Here is a 21,850-nt window from a genome sequence, read left to right as displayed (position 1 = left end):
TGTCCAGACCTTCACAAAGCAACTGTCCTTTATTTCTGCTCAAGGATAAAGCTTCAACAGCAGAAAATCTCAGTCTTTTAGCAGACAAGTGAGAGACAGTTAAAAAGAGGCCACCAGCAATACTCAGTGAAAAGTAAACCCTGTATATCGGATTAGGTACAGGAAGCCTTTATTTACATCAAGCTCTTACAAGCAAGGCCATGATGCATTCTGCATCTGTTGTCTCCCCTGCCTGTACATGTATACACACACGTGTCGATATACGCAGACAGGTAAGATACATATTTCAACATTAATGTGAAATCATGGTCAGCTACTTGGCCCGTTCTGGAGTTGTGAAAGACTGCCTCTTCAACGACAGCATATACGCATCAGCTGGTTGCTCAAGTTGATTAGCAGGGGGCAGTTAAATTACTATGCTAATCCATGTATTCTCAGCACTGTTTCCTTGATACGGATATGTGTATATGCTTACTGGGAAGCCTTGATTAGTTCAAGCTTCAATGTGTCAAAGGCTCCAGATTCTTTCCAAAGAATAATTTTAGCTGTACTCACATCCCTAAAGTGTGGGAGCTGATTTGAAAAGGTACTTACCTCTACCATATGCTATTTTTCTTTAAACAATTTGCATTTCAAAGTGAATATGGCATTTATATTTGAATGAATATCAGTGTGTTGCCAGAACTGGTCTCAAATGAGCAGAAAAAGATGCTGGTCTCCTATTGAACAAAAATGTTTTCATCTACCAAAGGAGCATCAAAGGAAGAGTTCCTCTTTCTAGCTCTAGACAGCTTTATTAAAACTATCTTTTCTGATAATATAAAATACCCCGTTATGACCGCGCTTACAAAACGTTCAAACAATTAAGCTCTACAAAACCCATCCAAATTAAGATTCAAGGTAATTTCCAGGTTTGGTCAACGCTTAGCAGAACAGCCTCTAAGAAAAGTGAATGCGCTCACACTAAATCTAATTTATATATCCATCTAGTCAGTGTAAATAGCCACGAAGAGCAAAGACAAGAGACTCGGTACAAGAGGAATTAAGCAGAGTGCACCTGTGTGTACGTATGTACACGTGAAGAGGCTGACAGAAACACACACGCTGGAGGCAGAACATGTCTCCATTTCCTGCGCACACAGGGACTCACTTTGGCTCTTCATACACAATTGTTCCAGGTTTATGGAACAACAGACCATAAATGCAATGTCAGATTATGATACTTAGAAACATTATAAAAACAGAAGAGATTTATACAAACACAGGACCATACAAGATGCTAAGTGCGCATCTAGTCAGTAAAAATGGAAAGATAAAGACTCCATGTATTATAAAAATTTTAATACAATATACAACAAAGTTTAACATACACGTTATCTTACTTATACACAGTAACTGGCCCAACAAAAAAATAAAGTATTGTCTTTGTCATGTTGGTCTTGCAACAGAACAGTACGGTGGACAGCATTTTAACAATTCCTTTTTTGCCATCTTCTACCTTAACAAAAATAATATAGTGAAGCATCACTGGGCAGCACAGGGTATTTTAGGAGACACATCACTTTACACTAAGCCTTTACCAACTACACCACCCACTAATTACAAATGCAGAAAGAATATAATTCACAACTATACCCTAAAAAGTGAGATACAAGTGACTTAAACACATGGAGGTGGTCTCCATGTCCTGCTGCAGACACATCCGTGAGTTCTCCCAAACAAATCCGTTACAAGAAGTTATGTTCAGGAGTGCAACTAATACACTCTTCAATTTATGAGAGGAGCAGACATTGCAAGAGTCACGAAGCAGAACTGTATTTTTCCATGAAGCAGCCGCTTATGAGACCCACAGAGAGCGCCTGCACAGAAAGACTGAATCAAATGAACTACAGCCTACTGCTACGCTTTCACCCCGGCCATGTTTTATTTGCGTTATGCTCTTCATGTTCACAACGAGTTTCTCTTCCAAAAAAAGAAATAAACCTCTTAAGGCCAGAGGGCTGCGCTCACCAGCTGTTAGAACTAATGAAAAATACATTAGAGTTGTGGGTCAGGAAATCCTGACTCTTGGTATCAGAGGGTTAATTGTTTCAAATCACGTTGGGTCAATTTATGTTGCAGGAATACTGCCTATTCTTGAAATGCCCTCTAATTCAGGAAAAGGCACTGTCAAGTAGATTAGCTTGCCTGTTGGTTGTCCCGTTCCAAACCCGTGCCCAGCGCTGCGCCCTCAGGTTTCTTCGGGGTGCCACAGGGAAGTGAGAGGCCACTCTGCTGGCTGTGGAGATGGAAAGCGTTCCCCTCCCCTCCCCTCCCCTCCCTTCAATTCTGCATTACATTTGTGAATTCATCTTTCCAGTGGGCAAATCTTTCTTAAGAAGTGTCTGACCATCCAAGCCGTACCACTTTCTGCCTTCTGCTTTGCCTATGAATATGAACCTTGGGACAACTCCTTCAAGCTGAGGAAAATCTGCGGGTTGGCTCTTCTGGGTTCCATCAGTTTGCTGCCCCAGATCCCAGCACCCACCCTTTACTGATGCACCCTCCTTCCCTTGCCAACTCTGGAGATCATGCCCACCCCCGAAACCTGGGAACATTGTGCTACTTACAGCTCCTCGCCTCTCCAGCTGAGCAGAGTAAGCCCGCATTGGAAAGGAAGGTATGGCCCAGGTGTCAGAGCACAGTCTGGCCACGTTCTTGGGAAGATCACCTGTGGGACCAGGGCCAAAGAGCTCCAACCCCCATAACCAGGTTCCTGAGTGGGGTTATCAGTGGGGGAAAAGGCACTAGAAGCGCCGCTGGGCATTCTGTTTTGATCTGACGTGACAACACATCATTTCTGCTTTGGGTTTATCAGGGACCAAAAATAAGTTGAGGTTCCTCACACACGCAACGAAAAAGAGCAAGACGACGGTATCTTTCCAAAACACACTGGCTCCAGTATCGACACTCTCCTTCAATACACTGCCAATCATTTTCAATACCGTAGCAGATGACTTGCTTGTGGGTTTCACTTATTTTTAAAGGCTTTTCCAGAAGCATTTATTTGCTGAACAAACGTCCTGAGGATAAGCAGCTATTAATAGAGGAAGGCCTTCCATCTCGCTGCCTGGCAGGGCAGCCTCTGTGAACTGGGCTTGATTAGTAGCGTACAAACCCGAGAAGGGTCAATACTAATGAACAAACAAGGCAATGCCAAGAAATATCCTGGCAGTGAAGGACATGGTGCTGGGACTATAACGAGAAAAGCTATTATTCTCAGAGCATGCCAAACCAACACAGCAAGTGTGGAGGAAAATTAAGTCATCAGAGGAGACATCTCTTCTAAAAGAAAGTTAAACCCAAGATGTTCACCAAGGGCTTCGCTCAAGACCCCAGATTATTTATTCCGCTGGGATCAGAGCATGCTTTCCTTTCCCAGCAGGCGTATTACTATTTTTTCAGTAGTTTAAACAAATAGCTGTAATAAATAAGGTACGTTTTGCTTTCTGGGCAACTCCTGATTGAGGTTACCTGCTTGTTAAGGGACCACATCTCTTAAGACCCAGAGGTGACCGTTTCACACCGGCAAATGCTTTGCTGTGTATCCCTGTTATTTGGTTGCAAATCCTGTTAACATCTATGAATTTAACTTGGCAAAACATAACAGCGCAAAAAATCAAATAATTCCAAGGTATTATGCTGCTCTCATCTAAAGCAAGGCATGTGTAGGGGCCTGAGGCAAAAGATGTAAAATGCCTCCTAATCCCTTTGACTGTCTGTGGAAGTTATTAATAATGAAATTGGGGGTGGGGGGAGGGGGGGTGCTTACCTGAGTGCTGGAGCTCCATGGAAAGCTGTTAACATTAACTGAACTAACTTTGGGAGCTTTGCACGAGCCTACAAACCTCCCCAAACCCTGTGAGCTGCAACTGGAGACTCTTTGGGTTGGGGAGGGATGACTGCTGGTATTCAAATATCCTCCAGACTCTTTAAGAAAATGGAACAAAGAAACTTTATTTTCGAAAAAGAGACAATAGATACGAATGCGAGATGACTTTTTTTTTTTTTTTTTTTTAATAGCTATTGCCACTGTAACAGCAGCTAAGTGAATGCATGTCTGCAGTGTGAGCAGTTTTGATAAACAGCCTCTGCGGGCCACACAACGGGGATAATGTATCCTTAAGTACTGCCAATGAGCTGCCATTCTGCACAGCCAATTACTTCTGTGCGTCTGTCACTCAAAGGAAAAATGACTGAGCCCATTAGATCAAACCTTTGTCACTGTTCCTAATGCACTCTTAGGCCTCATTAATCTGAGGGAGCAGCAACACAGCCGCCGGTGCCTCATTGCCTCCCCCACAACAGGCCCACGTGAATCTTCTCATCTCTCCCCCAAGTGCACCACGTTAATCAAGCTCTCCTTATTACCCCGGTCCCTGTCACGGCGGAGAGCGCTCTCTCTCTTAAATGCTCTCATTATGGTCCATCTTTAGAGCCGGCTGAGTGGAAGGAAAAAAAAAAAAAAAGAAAAAAAAAAAAAGAAAAAAAAGAGCCAGAGAGAAAGAGAAGAGGAAAAAGCAAGTCCGATCACATTAATATTCATGACAATAATTAGTATTCTAGGTCACTGAATATTCATGCTATTAGTTTGGTTTTTTATGGGTTTGCTGGATGTCCTGATTGCTGGAGTGTGGAGGGAAACAGCATGGTTGGGACTTTAGATGTCAACGGCAGTTCAATACTCAAAACACATTTGTGAATTTTTTTTCCCTTTTGGTAAATCAGCTTCAACCCTCCTGATGGCTTTAATATTTTAAATTCACTGGGGAAAAAAACCCCGAGCATTTCTGCAACGGTCTTAACATCCAACCAGTTAATATTACAATGTGTAACCGTCAAAAATCGGTGAGATCGCATCGGGTGGACAAGACGGTTCTGTGATTTTATTCCGGATACGGCGCAGCAGAGGCATGAAAAATCAACCAGAGTGAAACAGGCGCGGGCTGAGCAGCACCGACTGCATCTTGTCCGGTATCTGCAGTCGTCTGCCTGGAGTTTCATAACACATTTCTACCCTTTATCTACCTAATCACCATTAGAGACGGGCACCATTTGCCCATCTCAGGAAAGAATCGTAAGACCATTTGTTTCTTCCTTCTTTCCCTAAAGACAAAAATCTAAACAAACTCGGTTTTATTTGCAATGTTTAACAAATGCTGTGGTTTTTCTCAAGTATTTATTTCTTTAATATTTGCCCTGCTCCTTTTTTCCCAACACGAAGGAAGGCTGGGTACTGACTGGAAGTTTATTTCTCTCTAGTTCTGGAAAGGGCAAATCCTAGTCCAAAGGAACTGCAGAAAATGACCTTGAGGGATCCCCCTCTAGTGGGACGAAAGGGAAATCTCTGATGCACTTAAAATCGGGCTTTTGCTTCCTTCAAAGTGAGCAAACTGACAACTTCTCCCTTCATTCACTACAGCTGTATATCACTGAACTAACAGCAAACCCAACCAAATGGAAAACTGACTCGGGTGATTAACGACAAAAGTGAGTCACAAACTTGCATTTGTGATCTGTGGCAAAACCATAAAACTCACGCTTAAGTTGAAGCACAGAAAATGTTTCATGTAAAGTCAAGTCGTTTCATGTCCCACATCAGACTACTAGGAAATAGCTACCAGCTACCACCTCTGGTCTTGCGGGAGCTTCACCAGATAAAATCTGCCACTGCCAAGTCACACGCTGCTCCAGCACACAACCTCAGTCACCTACAAGCAAAGAGTTCAGAGCGGATTTAATAATTTAGGACTCAGTTCTGCGTTTCTTTGCAAAGGCACCCAAGATCTATATGCTCTGAAGCAATTGCCTATGCTAGCAAGCGCTTGGCTTGATACACATCTTTACTCATTGTCAGCCTGATGGTAACATCTGAATCCTGACAGTAACCTCCAATAAAAAAAAAAAAAAAAAAAAAAAAAAAAAGATTATTACATGATCCACAAAAATACTGATGACTGCAGCTGACTTTGGATCGAGAATTGAATTCACACGCATCCCCACAGAGGAGTGATCCTTCCCACTGTTTTCCATCATGCTTCCCCTCCTGCACGTGGCACGCCACTACACTGGCCCTCGGTACCGGAGTCAGCAGCTATTAATTCAGATATTGTGGAAAACTGCTACCCAACGTGAAAAGTAGGGCTGTAGATGTAAACTAGGCTTAAAAGGCAAAAAATCCCCCGAACCCAAAGCAGCGGTTAAAGAACAAAATTATTGGACAGGTACTGGAATCTAAAGACATCATGTCAGAAATCTTACTTTGAAGGTATACTGGTCTTATTGAAACACCAGTTCTCTTAACTTTTAAAAGAAAAATCTGGAAAGCAGTCCATTCCAAGTCCGCCTTATTCCAAGCACTTAAATGTAAAATAAGATTACTTAATGACCGCTGCATTGATTTGATAGATGATCACAATTAATAACAGATAGAAAACTCACATTTATAAAAATGTGAAGATGCTGTTCTTTTAACACGTCTGAAATGTCACATACAGTTAGCAGATAACAACCTTTAGCATACTTAACGACGGCTATGTAGCTAACACATTTTAGGATACTTCACATACTGTACAGCCACTATTGTACGTAAATTTAATAGCACCAAATTATTTAAATGAAGTGTTAATCAGGAAACAATTTATCTCCACACCATAAGCTATTTTTAGATGTGAACTTTCTACATCAGTGGCTCTTGCTGCAGCTCAGGCTTTGGGTTGTTTGTAGAGAAGAAGAAATAAATGACTCCAGGGAGAGATTTCAGGAGTAAGTTCACCTTCAGGTCAACCAGCTCAAATCCAACGCATCCTGGGAGTAACTGAAACCCATACCCACTCCTGCTCTGAAGTTGGCAAGAACCGAGTCAGCATCTGAAAGGCACAGAGATGTGGCCAGTGGCTGACGGACAGGACTGACTGCTGGTCCTTAGGACACTGCCGCAGCGTGCTACCAACTGTTAGAGATGGTTGCAACCGAGCAAGTCCACAAGTCACCCTTTTCTGCAGTACTTCCAACTGAGACACGTCAACAGAATGATTTTCACTGCCACATAAATTTTATTCAAATTACCTAAGCATCAACAACTTGTGATTTAAGGTACCACAAAAGTAACATAACTTCAAAGGGAACAAACTTCCATTTCCCCAACTGAGAGGTTCCTAGCAAGCTAGCATAAAAGTATGGGCACGTTTCATAAAGCCACAGTTAAAAATCTGTTACTTAAAGCTCGTATACAACAAAACTAAAATAACCCCCCACCCTTCCATTGTGTGTGGGAGAAGCAGCCAGACAGAATCCCAATTCTTACAGGAAAAACCCCAAATTGCACCTCCAAGAACCCAAGAAAGCCCAGAGAACAGCTTTCAACTTTCAAGGTGTCATGTCAAAGCTTCCAGGAGAGAAAAGTCAATCTTTTCCAAGGTGTCAGGCTTTGCAACAGCAGACACAGCCTTACCTTCTACTCATTTCTCTGTTTCCTGACAGAGTACAGAAAATATTCCTTTTCCCCACTGCTGTTTCACTTCCAGTTTAGTTACTGTCTTACCACGACCACACACATCAAGGGAAAAGTATTTCTCCCAGCTCTCGTGACAGTATGGAAAACCCAGGAGGAAGGAGTCATCTTGAAGGGTTTTTTTTTTTCTTCATATATGTTCTCATATAGGTCTTTAGTGGTCTGAAATGGAAACTCTCAAGAAGAACTGGAACTTGGCTTTTGTTGTTAAGATGGTTATTTCCCAGAGGTATCTGCTTCCAGGTGTTTGGGATGTAAATACATTTGCAGATTGGGATAGCTGTCACCGAGAGATGGTTATTATATGCCTGTGTATCAAACAGGCTTTAAAGCCAGAAAAAAACCAGCGTTCAGACAAGAAGCGCCACAAAGCACGACTAAATTCAATATGCTAGGAACGGCATGCTTTTAAACTTTTTCTTCTGCATGTGACATCTGCGTCAATTAGCTCTCACCGGAAAAAACTTTTACTTACTGCTTGGCTGTTACAAATTGTATTGCCAAATAAACTGAGTATATCCCTCTTGAATTCACGTTGTCACCCTGATTGGCCTTATTCCTTCCATTCTTCTCATAGCAATGCTATGGGTAGCACCCTGGTAAAGGTCCTCACCCGTGCTTAAGCATGTGTAAGAAAGAGACCGGACATGTTTGATGCAAATGATCACAGTCCAAGAAGGCTTTAGAGAGGGAAGGTGACGAGAAGAAGGAAGAGCTCAAGCTGCCCCACTGCCTCACAGACCATGGTGGGGATTTAGAAGAGAAGTTGAATGAAGTTTTGAGCTGTCTTCCCCCAGCAAGCACTGCCTCACGTAGAAACAAGATACCAGTGATCATCCCTGCAGGAATCAAGTGGGAGTAGATAAAAGCTATTCCCAAGGTGTCTGCTGTAAGATGACTGCTCCCACTCCCTGACCCAAGCTACCCCAAGTCTGCCCACATGCTATCCCTGACACCTATGCAGAAGGGTACCAATCTCTGAGACAGCATCCCCAGGGCACATATTTTACAACCCACCAGTTGACAAGCAAGAGGCTTTGCCTTTGCCTCCCTATCAGACCAGCCAACATGCTGGCATCTACCCTAAATAGAAGGAATTTGACTAGCAAAAAGAAAACTGTCTGCTGAGCACTTGTGAAAGAATAAATTTGAAACATGTCAGATGTCTATTTGATTGCCTATAACTAATATGTGTATTTATTGGCAAATTTGGCACTGAAATCCATACTTAAGGGACAGGTTCAGAAAAATGTTTAGTAACAGACCACTGATGTCTTCAAATGAAGACATCATTTACAAAAAGCACAACGTGACTGCTTCAACAATAAAAATGCACAATGACTTTTTTCGTTTTGAAGTCTGAATGAAAGTAAATTTCCAAGAACAGAAGTTAGTGAAAAATAGGTAATCTCACCCAAGAAATTATTTTTGTGGGCCTGGGCTATCACCATGTGCAAGCAAAGACAATGAATCCTATTTCCAGGGGCAGTCTGAAACATGACATTTCAGCTGAGCAGCAGTATTCTTTCAATATCTCCGCTTTCCCAGTAACCTGCACATAGCTACGTAACAGCAGAAGGAAAATTAGTCTGTTCCTGACCACTTCAAATGATTAAATGAAATTTTGTCCTCACTTCTAACTGTGGTGAGTATTACTCTACTTGAGGTACCAAGTTTGCACTGGCAAACGCACAGAAGAATGGAAAGCACCGGTGTTTTGGGGAAGACGTAAGATTTGAGGCAATAACAATGTAGCATATTTGCAGGCCTAAAAATAAAAATGGCAAGTACTGGCTCTTCCGTGTTTGGTCCAAACCTTCTCTGGACAGCAGATCTGTGTAGGGAAACCTCCCAAGGAAAAACCAGTAAGAATTTCAGCCCTACAATCAATTCTAAAGCATCATAGAAGATGAAAACAATATTTTACTGGTACTAACAACTGAGAAAACGCTCTGAGACAGCAGCATAGACTGCAAGGGATAATTTCCAGAGGTTTTTAGTTGCGTGACAAAGAACTGCAGAGCTACCAGAAGCCGAGCACCGAGTACCCTACAGGTCTCCCATCCACCAGAAGCTGCAACCTGCTCTATAAAAAACACTTTCAATATATCTGACTACATAAAAGTTCAGACCAACAAGCCATGTACAGCTTGTGACAGTGTCTTTTCCTACAACAATAATACTCCCCCTAATGTTTTAAAATCACCCTCTGCAACAGAGCTCTCCAGCCTTACGAGAGTTAAGCTAAGTTGCTGACAGTTATTTCCCAGATCCAGGCTGTCCTACTAGGGTGGTTTTTTTTTTTTTTTTTTTTTTTTTTAAGTAATACTCTACTGATTAACAGTTCTTTTTTTATTCTTATTTGTTTTTAACCCAGTAACGACTGCTCTGATCATCGATTAGCTTTCTCAAAAAAGCTCCTCTGCCTTGCTGCTGCTGATCATTCTGCCTAGTGATGCCATAACCAGACAGACCTCAAATGTTGCTTTTGAGTAAGAAAGATTCAGTGAAGACAGCTTCTCCAGAAGAAACAAATTCTGCAAAGAAAAACCCCAAAAAGGAGATACTGTGGCTGATCACTGAATGTTCCAACCCGAATTTCAGAAGCAATGGCTGCAAGGAAAAATACTACAGCGGGTCTGAAACCACTCGTTGTGTAGGTAGCTGAATTAACAAAATATAACCTAACAGAGATGTTTGCATCTTCGCTGACCCTCTTCTCACACCAAAACCTTAGCCATCCCCCTTCTATATCCTCCAACGCCCAACATGGGCACGAGACAGCAAATAGCAAGGCTGGCCAGCTGCCACGTAGAGCATCAAGCTGTTCAGTCTGCCTTCACCTGCTCCCCCCAGCAAGTTATAAAGATGCTTCAAAACTGCTATGCTTCCAGTCAGCTATAGGGGTAATATAATTAAGACATCAATGCTTGCTTTATCTATGGGAAGAGCACCATGCTAAGATAAGCAGCTCAAGAACTTGCTTAAAATTAAAGAAGGATCAGTGTACCATCCCAGCTGCATGAGAGGGGAAATGAAGGTCTTCAAGGGGATAATGATACAGAAATCAAGTTCAACTTCCTTGGATACAACTCTTTTGCGCATTAGGAGGTCATTAATTATCTTAAGACTTACCCATAGTAGATCTCTTGAGCTGTTCTAACAAGACATCAACAACAGGAAAGTCTTTCAGTATTTCTAAGCAACGTGATAAAGATGTCAAGAGACAGGACAGAAGCCCCATCTATTCCTGTCACGTTACTTGAAAAAAACTACCTAAAAGCACAGCTGTCTTCCAGCATTTGCACTTTTAGCATAATTAACTGATCTATTTTAAAACAATTGCTGTGTGATAAAACTGCATGCTAGCCAGGAGACATACATAGTGGCTACCACCAGCGCCAGAGCGAGTGGTCTACTGTACATTTTCGTGTAAAGAAAGCATTACATGTGCAGGAAGTCCTGAAACAAAATTAAGGGTGTAATATTCATTTAAGTCACGTATAAGCTGTCTCCCTCTAACCTGCCAACCTAAGCGTATGCCAAAACATGTAAACTCCATGCTGTGAATTTTATCTTAATACGTATCTCCGAATCTGTCTTCGGAAACATACTTCTCTGGAGCAATGAAGTAATTTCTGCCTGTGTTCAAATGTCTTAAAAGCAGAAACCCCTTATTTAAATGTCCTACTGCTGCTTTATTGACTCAGTCCAGCATTTTTCTACCCTAAATTATGGAATACGTTGAAAAACAAAAACACTCCCCACACCCAGCCATCTAAATAAAACAGCAAAATGGAAAACACAAACCAACCACAAACAATTTTCTCCTATGAACTCTTCCAGTGCCAGCACCAGCTCTGTGCCTCTGGGGGAGGAAGGTTACATCTTGAAAGAGGCTGATGAAATCATGGCTTCAGACACGTCAGGTCCCAAGCCAAACTAATAGAACATGCCACACAAGACCTTCAGGATGTCTGCGCAGTGGCACCACTGTAAAGCCACAAGGCTTCTTTTCCCCTTCTCCTTTTACAAACATTCATCTGAACATCCACAGTTAAAAGGAAAATCCTTCTCCCTCTTCCCCTAACATTGAGGAATACACATCGCAAAGCCAGAAGGAATTACTTCTTGACTTGAAGCGTAAGATAACTATTACTATCCAAGAAAAGACTTTTGAGTAGCAGGGTGACCAAGCTCCCTCCTGCGGTTGCTTGTGCTACCTGTGCAGCGTGTATTGCACAGGGAGAAAAGTGTGTTTGGATGGCTTTGCTGGCACTTGCTGAAGGTGTCTAAGTTCATCATAAATGAAAAAGGCACTCGGCACTTTATGGACATCATCCCAAACATGCTGACAAAACTTCCACACCAACACTATACCATTATGAGCTCTGTATAAGCTGTGCATTTTACAAGACAAATTGTCTTAAATGTTTTTCCTTAACACAATTTTTTAAATCCACTTAGCTGTATGGACAAGTACTTCCGCGAATAGTAAACTTCTTTGTTTAGAGCTCACAAGGAGCTATAAACTACTTCCATAAACAAACTAAAATAGCTTTCTGCAGAAAAATCTTGCTATTGCAAAGACCAAATTGATGCATCCTTCTAAAGGTGGAAAGAAGTGCTGTGGATACCACCAGGAAGCCACAAAAACCCCTTTCAAATGATACATCTCCTGTTTTTCCAAAGTATTAGACCTCACAGACCAGTCGTACAGCAGCATCAATTCTTCACGTATGTTAATTTCTGTGAAATTATGCAGGGGTTTGGCAAGTATAATATTTGGCAAGTAGCAAATAAAAAAAGATGGATGTTGAAGGTTACTCAAACTCAGAATCTCTTGTGGAAGACAGATCAGCAGTCAGGGCTTGAAAAGTTACACATCAGTGGTTATTTGGATTTGTAAATTATTAATAGATATCATCCCAGTAGTGCAAGACAATTGCCTACAGACACTGGAAATGAAGTCTTTCCCCTTTTTTCCCTAGCATGGTATTCTCTTACCTGAATTGGGAGAGATGTGTAAACTGCTCATGTCCTTGGATAGGCCGTTTGTTTTGGGACTGGAAATGGGCGCACAAGCTGACGTAGCTCGGGGTGGCCTCTTCCCGGGGACTTTCACAGTGGTTCTCAGCAAGTCGATTTCTTTCCCATGAACGTTCTGCATATAGTCCTGGTAAGAAGAAAAAAAAAATAAAAAACCAAAACCCACTATCAAACAGGTAGTTCTGTAAGCAATAGAACTAATGAAAACTGGTTTCATCAGACTTTTGCCCTACATCATCCACCCACGCTCACCATATGCTTTTCCCCTTCCTTCTATTTTTTTGATAATCGCCTTCCACACTGCTCACTACAAATACTCCCAAAAGGCTGAAGCTTTCTAACACATCTTCCAACCACCAGCTGGGTAAGAGGCAATGCACAACAAGGCTGGTTCTGAGCCTCCTGTAGCAAGGAGTTCACCAGCTTGAAGGTTCCAAACAGAAGACGACAAGGCGGACTGTCCCTCGTGAGTACGCTTACTGGTGTCTCCTCTCTGCCAACGTTTTAAGCACTCACCTCTTTCGCCCTCAAATTTGCCTGAAACTGGCCAGCAGGCACAGAAGTTATGAAAGGGCACTGCCTGGTAAGGTTTCTGCAATTACAACATTCTTTCCTTAGGATGGGATCCTTCCTCCTGACACACGCAAAATCATAGAAGGGAAAAATCATGCAAATTGTGTCCGATTAGAGTAAACACAATAAAACACGGAAGCCAGAAGTGGAAAAGGCTTTTCCTAATTCTTGTTTGGAAAGCCCACAAAGAGGAAATAAGCAGACAAACCCAGCCAGCAGTCAATGACTGGAGCCAAGCCATCACTTCCCGAGAAATCCATGAATAAGTTCTTCAAATTGCAAAAAGCTTCTGGAAAAAACAGGCTCTTGAGACTCTGCTTTCCAGCTTCAAAAGCATTGCCTAAATTATCTGTGGGATGCTTCAGATGAAAACAGAAAAGGAAATGGACATGGGTGCCTTTATCAAGACAATTCATTAAGGTGAGACAGCCACTGAGGCTGCAATCCTGTCATACCTCAGAAGAGAGATTTCCAGTAGAGATGGTGAATGTTAAAGCCAGTAAACAAGACACCAAAGTTTTCATCTCCTGGCACACATGTTTGTATTTACTCTCATTTCAGAAAAAGAAATATTTGAAACCGGAACAACTATGAGGACACAAAAAGACCACAAAAGAGACTGTATCTTACGAGAAGCCGTTCAAGGTGGGTAGCACAGGGCAGCAAAGACAAGGGTGAACAAGGGAAGAGCACAGCACAAAACCACATCTGGGTATATGTGTACCCCAAGAGGAAAACACCAATTTGAACTAAAGATTGGGAAAAGATCTGGGCTTAAGCTAGAAACCAAGGGCATGGTACACTTGAGCAATATTCTACAGGGAGCAGCGGGGAGAAAAGACTAATTCCTTTTCAGACAGAACCTGACCAACTTACAGGGGCCTGGGTGATGCTGTGGGCATCTGCACGAGCAAAGACTTGCCAGCAGAGACGTAACTTCCAGCTGTCCGAGTGGCCAGGGCAAGATTTAGCCAAATCACAGGCAATATATATGAAAGACTACCAGTATTACCTAGGCTGGTTCCAAACCTGCAGCATACAGACCTGTGCACCGCCAGAGCATCAATTTTACAAATAAATACCTGAATGGACTAAAAGCACACCCAAAGTCTAAATCACTCCTGCCACAATAGAGGGAGCAATCAGCTCCCTCGTAAAATTCCTTCCACCTTTGACAGGTTTTACAAAACAAATTACATATTCTGCTCAAAAAAAAAATCAACAATCTACTACCGGACCAGCATTCATTTCTTCGTAGCTAACATTAATCTGTGATAAACCCCCAAAACTAAGCCATCAAGGCAGCTTTTTTATTTTTCTCCCCTAGCTCTTTGAGAATTATTAATAGCAAAAAGAGGAGGTCTGAACAATTTGTAGGGAGAGGACACGGAGCTCTGCTGCCAAAAGAAACAAAGGCAATCCATTAATAAAATTCATTCACTCGGTGTTAAAAATGAACAAAACTGTTTCATCTATAAATTATCAAGTTGGCGTAACTTTCTTGTTCAAGTGTCAGTCCTTCACAAATTAAAATACAATAAGCAGAACATAATTGAGCATTTATTGCTTATGGGCTCTAAAATGAGGCTTAATCAGATAGTGACTAAACCTCAGCATGTACTCTTTTTAATAGACACATTTTATTTTATTTAATGTACAACCACCAGCATATTCCATTTAAATTTGAGAAGGTGGTGTTTACTCCAAGTTCTTCAGATGAATAGTGTGCACGATTTCCCTGCTACCCTGCCAACTCGTGAGATGTGACAGGGCATTATTAAAGCCCTTTTAATTGAGAGTAAACCAGGCTTAGGTGAGCTATAAACCATTTGAGAAAGCGAATGTTGGCAAACAGGAAATAAATGCGCTGCAGCCATACCGTTATTATACGAAAGTGCCCAAACACAACAGATGCCACATAGGTATTAATGTCAGCTTAAATATTTATAGGGATATATCAAATGTAAATAATAAAGCCCCTTTCATTGTGTGCAAGATGCATAGCGATAATCTCTGCATTTCCCCGAGGAGGAGAGGCAAGCACCAAGTTTCCAGTCGGCGGAGCATCCGCCCCCACGCGCGCTCCTTCAGATCTGCACTTGGGGAATAAAAGTTAAAACTACAAAATAATGTCGCGGCTTCAGAAGCGCAATGGAGGGTTTGATCAGATTAGAACAGATGAGGGTCTTGCTGTCATCTGGAATATGCTGTGTTAAAGAGAAGACAGCAAGCCCGATTTTGATATGCAAATGTTACAGATATAACTCCCCTAGATGTTAGTTGTAGAAAATGCTGATCCGAGAAAAAAGGGGAAAAAACCCTTTAACAAGGCCTGAGGGTAATTCAAAGCCAAGTACTTTTAAACAGCACTTAACAAGTCCCTAGAGCCCACTCAACAGTGGGCCACCCCAGAAGTGCCATCTTCTGCCCCTCAACAGCTTGAAAAAGTAGTAATTGCAAATCCATTTGCATTTTTCTTCTCAACTTGTCCATGTTCATCATTCAGTAACACAGGGTAAAAAAAAAAAAAAAGAAAGAAAAAAAACCCGAAAAGCAAAACAAGCAGCAAAGGGAACCCTCCCCAAACATGTGGATAACAGGAGAAGCCAGCGCCCCAGTCCCCCGCACCCCTGCGCTTGCACCTTCGCCATCACTTGTTTTTTACATTTCGCTCCTAATTATGTTGCATCTATTGCCATACACTTAATTAGCTGCATTAATGTGATTTCTTTTCACATAGTCAAGCAATTAAGAGCTATGATTGAGTTTCATTCAATTAGCCTCAACAAACATGCTAATTGATGTCCCAGATGCAAATGAGGTGCAATGAGAGAAACCTGCTAGCAATTGAGAGTTGTGGCGGGGAGACCCACAGCTCTCAGCTTGCTGACAGCAGCACAGCTTAACATGGCTCCCACCTTCTGCGGAGCTGCCTTCGGAGGCGGGGGGTGGGGTGGGGAGACAAGCCATTAGTGCCTCAGTTGTCCCAAATAGATCCCTACAGGAATAACGGGCAGCGCTGAATCAAATCGACGTCGTCTCCAATTCTCACAGCAACGGCGGCTACGCCGCGCCGGGGAGGAGCGTGCCGTTTTCCTGCAGTTGGGTAGGCATTGCAGACCCTGCCAACACCGCGGACGCTTCAGCTAAGGACGATAAAAAGTCTCCATCTCATCTCCGAGCTCGTGAAATACTATGCAGGTAATGGCCTGCGGTTATCAGTAACTGGCAACTTAATCTTAGTCAGCTGTGGGGCAATGCCGCCTCTTCAAGTTAAGGCCAGAACGCATCAATCAATCAATAATCCCTAAAAATGCGCTCGCTATATTGATTCTCATTGCTTTTCATCCCGAGGTTACCGTTAGCGGTTTGCGCAAATATAGTGCTGCCGAGGTGTTAATTTGACTACTCAAGGCCATTGACCATTATCTAGAGGACTAAATAAACTGTTAAAATATCAGCGAAAATCGTAAAAGCCACATTGACTGAAGATGACACAAAATATTACTTGACAGCACCACAAAATAAATCGCCTTGAGTAAGAAAGAAACGATGTGCCATGACACAGAATAACGTAAAGTAAAATTACTTTAGTTCTGCTCTTAATACAGGCTCTCCGTTTACAACAGCAGATATTAATTTAACCAATTAACTGAACAGAAGCTTTTCAGACATGCAAATGGGTATGATGATGTTTTCTAAACAGACCTACCAAAAAGAAGCACTGCTATTTTGGGGAGAAGAGGGCTTCTGTTTTCAAATGTCAGTGGGTGTTAAACTCCCTGCTGTACCTTGCACGGACTTCTATTGCCTTCAGAGCTGGAGAAGACATTCCACCAAGGGCCACAAGCTGCACCCAGGTTACTTGATACTTCCAGCTAGCTGCCTACTTTCTCCCAACCGGGAAGACTGAAGACAACAGGCAAGCATCTCTTCCTCCACAGCCATGCTCGGCGCTGCTGCTGCCTGCTTGGCCCCTTTTTTTTTTTTTTCAGGGGAGGAAGGACATATGGATCAGACTGAAGGAAAGGCCAAAGAAAGTGCTGGCTGTTGCTTCCATGAAGCTGGGACTCAAAATCCCAGCATCCAAGCCTATCACAGTTATCTCTAATACCTTTGCTAAAGGACCACTGAACATGTGGCAGCATGGTTCCTCCCTAGAATGATCCTTATGTGAAAGGTGTGGCTCATGTTAGGTAGGTAACAGCGTGGATATCAAAAACGTGATGGAGCTTGAGGATTTTCAAATGTCACTAATATAAGAGACGGTCATCCTTGCCACGTACACGCAGAAAAATGCCTTTCTGCTGCCTAGGTTGTATTTCAAAAACATAGTATTTCATTATCAGTGCATTAAGCAAGAAAATGTGTTACGAACGCTGAGTTACTGAATATAATATTTACCACTTAGTACCTTGACAGCTAAATCCCCCATGCTTTTTTTGTATAGCTGCTTGCGTGCAAAAACAGGAGTACAAATCCCCCGGTCCTTAAGGCAGGTGCTTTCCTCTTAGATTTGCACAATTGCAAAATATTTTCCAAGTTAACAGAAGACAAGCCCATGAAGAACGAGAGGTGAACTGCTTTACTCCGCCAGGCTTCTGCCACAGCCTGCCCACACGAGCAGGTTCGGTTCTGCCCTGGCAGCAGCAGAAGAACCGGACTCTTTCTGCGGGAACTGCTTTGGACCGTGCTTCTGTCCTGGGACCACAGTGAAACCGCTGATGCTGCAACCCAGTCTTCCTGGCCAAGAAACCTCACCAAGACGACAGAAGGATCAAGCTGAAGACGACAACAATCTGGGCCTCCCGTGGCTGGGCTCAGCTGGCCTGTGGCTACAGAGAACCCCCTTCACTGGAGTTACATTATTTACATCACGGCACTAGGTGAATGGGACTCAAAGCTCTCGTCAAAACCACTCATCTCAGGATTGCCATTAACACCAACATTTTAAAACATATCTCCTCCCTCCCCACGCGTTTCTTCCACCACGCACCTGTCCCACCGCCACCCTTTTCCAACACACAACGTACCGAACAAGACAGACTCTCCAAGAGCAGCACTTCTCCAAGTCTACAATGGTAAGCGAGTAAGAGCATCACACTTTTTCTCATTTTGAGCTATTACAATCTCTCAGAAGAAGCCCGCTTTTCCAGCACTAGGAACTGGTCCAGGCCCAGGATCCTTCCCAGATCTTGTCTCTGCTTTACACTGAGTTTCTGAGGAAAATTCATCTGAGGAACCTTCATTTCGTGGCTGTTTCCCCGCACTGTTCAACCGGACAAAACGCTCCCAAGGGTTAGCTGGCTGAGGCTGAGATAGCGTTTCCCAATTTAAGGCAACATAAAAATTATTAGGGAAGTTTACAGTTGCACCTCTGGATGACATTTTAAAGACTGTGGGTGGTGTATTTTTTGAAACACAATTCCAATTTCTCGAGCTGACCTATTTGACCCACAAAACCTATTGTTCCCCCTCAGCAACAACTGCTTCCGAAAAACAAAACCCCATCCCCTTCCCTGCAAACGAGACCAAAGCCCCCAAACCCCTGGCAGACCGGTAAATGGATGGAGCCTCGACTTTTGTGCCTCTGCGTGGCAGTCAGACATTTTTATTGCAAAATGCCGTCTGGAAAAGATGCAAAACAAAATTGCTAAACTGCAAAAAGAAGAAAAGGGGGGTGGGGGGGAGAGGAAAAAAACAAAAGGCCCCCTTCCCTTTGCTTATTGAGTTCAAAGGCATAACATGCAGCACCCTGCAGCAAATGGGAAGCTACACTAATTTTAAAGCCATAAAACGCTATAAAGTGCCCTGCGGGGCAGGACTACACTGAAGCTAGTTGCACCTAAATAAGACATGGTTCATTTACTTCGCAGCTTAGCCTAATGTAATCATCAGCGGATTTCTAGCCTAGAGTTGTAACAGGCAAATAGCCGATACTGTGGAGGCGACACTCCCAGCCATTGAGGGGCCTCAGCTAGATTGCTGTTGATTAGAAAATTTTTCAGTTTTGACAAGCACTTAATGAACATAAATCGCTCCTTGATTGGTTTCCATTCGGGGCCACAGGCACACCTAAGAAGAAACAAAAGTCTCCAACTCCTCTCTCCTCCCTTCCCAGGAAGGACTTCAGCAGCAGACCTACCATCAGGTTATGAGCCACAGTGGAATATATTCATCAAATGTTCTTGTTAAATTAGCCATCCTCCCCTCTCGCATATAAATACAGGCATAATATCATTCGGCTTCATCATGTATAGTTAATCTTAAGAAAAGCAACAAAATGTTATTTTCTGAAGAGGACGCAGCAATGAAAACACATTCTGGATAACACTGATCACCCTAAAGCATTCTCTCCTGACAAAAAGAAGGTCATCTCAAATCTGCTTTATTCACATTGGGAATCAAGAACATTAAATTTCAGTAATAAAAAGAATTGACTATAGCTATACTATGGTGTTAATCAGTTCGATCAGTGTTGCAGGGGAGGAAGTTAGGGCGACACTTTCAACACAAAAACAGTTTCATAAAATGTTGGGGGTTTGGGTTTGTTTTTTTTTTTAAATAGATTACTCATTTTCATAAAATCTTAAGAAAATTCTTCTGTCTGCACTTCACTTCTTATTCAGACTTTGTAACAAGAACTGCTGTAAAAGATATATCAGCTTTTTACCATCCTGAGTAATTTATGAAGCATTTATATCCACAGCAGTTAGCACTGCTGGACAGGAAGCTCTAATTTTATAAAACCCTGTGATTAATTAATAGCTTGGCTTTCACTATTTAAACTGCAACTCAATCCGATACCAAAAATTTTCCCTGCCTTTTTGAAGAGCGAGTAGATATATGACACCGAAACGTGCATTTGCTGGTCTCTACTACATACTGCAAGTTTGCACAGCTCTGCAATAGCAGTATTGTGTTTGCTACAATATCCTATGCTAACGATGTGATAAATCTTGTCGTGCCCTCTGAAATGAATGGACTTGAAACAAAAAATGCTTCACGTTCACCTTCTTTGTGCATTTGGTGACCTGTGAGTATCTGTAACAGGTCATGGAAGTGATTGTAAGAAGTTACTGTGAATAATCAGCCTCCCTCTCCTTCCCCACCAGCTGGGCTTACATATCTGGAGTATTTCACAGGGTGGCTTTGCTGACCATCAGTAACGGCAATCTGACTTTTCACTCAGCAGAGCGGGTGCAGTGGCACTTTCAAGCAAGACTATTTCTAGTATGAGAAGCCACAAAGCCCGGGGGGTGGCGGGGAAATCATTTCCCTCGACGGCTATCCCAAACAATAGGTCACACTTAAGGACAGCAAACACATTTCAGCTTCTATTTTCATTATCCGTTTTTAAGTTTTTCTCCCAAACCCATCTCCACTCCACTGCATCATTAAGACAATTATGAAATTTTCCAGGAAGCTATAAAGTGAATGAGTGACCTGTACAGCCATACCACTTCATAAAAGCCTCTCTTGCTTTTAAAATACTGTAGGTTATCTATTTTAATTTTGGTATCTTTACCCAAAAAAGTTACAGCAGCATGATTAACACTCATTCTTTCCATAAAGGTCAGTTATCCTCTAGTTATCACTAGAAGCAATGAGCAATGTAAATTCACAGTGAAACATGCTGGAACTCAGAAAGGAAAGCTCCGGGAAATGTAAGTCAATACTGTTCGGAAGGAGAATGCCACTCTGAACACGGGTTTGATGAAAAGGCTTCCAGAAAGAGTGTGAGCTCTGGTGAGTGGAAAAAATAAGGCATCAACTCATCACCTGTAACAAGCAATTACTATACACATATTTTGTCACTACTCCTATCATTCATTTTTTCTATCTTAACCAATGTTTTCGGTGTATTAATGGATGGAATGACTATAATAAAAACTTGCACACACTTCAAACAGATCTATCTTCATCACCATTCAAACTACAGCCTTATTTCTGCTCTGCAGCATTTGCTTTGATCACTGCTCTTTCAGGAGGTACAGCTACATCTTAGGTGAAAAACAACATACACGCATCCTTCTGTCAGTTTAAATATGTATTTATCAAAGCCTGACTTGTGGATTAGTTGTTCATGGGGAGGCCGGCTAGAAAGGTTTTCAGGGCCAGCCCATCGCCAGCTTCACATTCCCTGTGAAGCAAAAACAGGGGAAAAAAGACATGGGCATACGCGACGGTATTTTGGAAATACACAAGAGCATGAATATTTCTATTGAAGCAACACAAACAACACACTTTGAGCTATTAAACAGCCTGAGGTAATGCAACCCTGAAAATCAGGCTGAACCGAACCGATGGCTGTGGGTGGTTATCCGTAACTGCGAAGGCAAGCGCTGCTGCCTGGGCTAGAGCAACACCTGGCTGTGCCGCCGGAGCTGCCCACGGGGCAGGCAAGCATGCTGCGCAGCCCGGCCAGCACGGTGTTCTCTGAAAAAAGAGGAGAGACAGACCACTTCATTTGCAAGCACATTTTCTATGTTCAAATCACGCTGGCAAATCATATGAACTGGTAAGGATCAAAAATGCCAACTGCAGCTTTAAGAAAAATGCTGTGTATTAAGGAGCCTGAGAAAAGCGCATGGATCTACCACAGCTCCAGATACCAACAGGGAGTGTTTTCAATGCCTCCTATTTCTCACCAAGTCTCCTTTTCCTGGATGAAGC

At 42.5% G+C, this 21,850-nt stretch overlaps 1 protein-coding gene across 10 annotated transcripts in view; it reads right to left on the bottom strand.

Moving 5' to 3' along the window:
- The window catches only part of AGAP1 (ArfGAP with GTPase domain, ankyrin repeat and PH domain 1), a 393,739-nt gene that overhangs the window by 113,954 nt on the left and 257,935 nt on the right, over positions 1-21,850 (bottom strand). For all 10 annotated transcript variants that reach the window (XM_080399845.1, XM_080399846.1, XM_080399847.1 and 7 more), the window contains one exon: positions 12,560-12,728. In XM_080399845.1, coding sequence (XP_080255971.1) covers positions 12,560-12,728 — 169 coding nt within the window. The remainder of the gene's footprint in view (positions 1-12,559; positions 12,729-21,850) is intronic.

This window comes from Falco punctatus (assembly GCF_963210335.1).
Source record: "Falco punctatus genome assembly, chromosome: 8".
Lineage (NCBI taxonomy): Eukaryota > Metazoa > Chordata > Aves > Falconiformes > Falconidae > Falco > Falco punctatus.
Note: the sequence above shows the minus strand (reverse complement) of the source record. Positions and strands in the feature narration are given on the sequence as shown.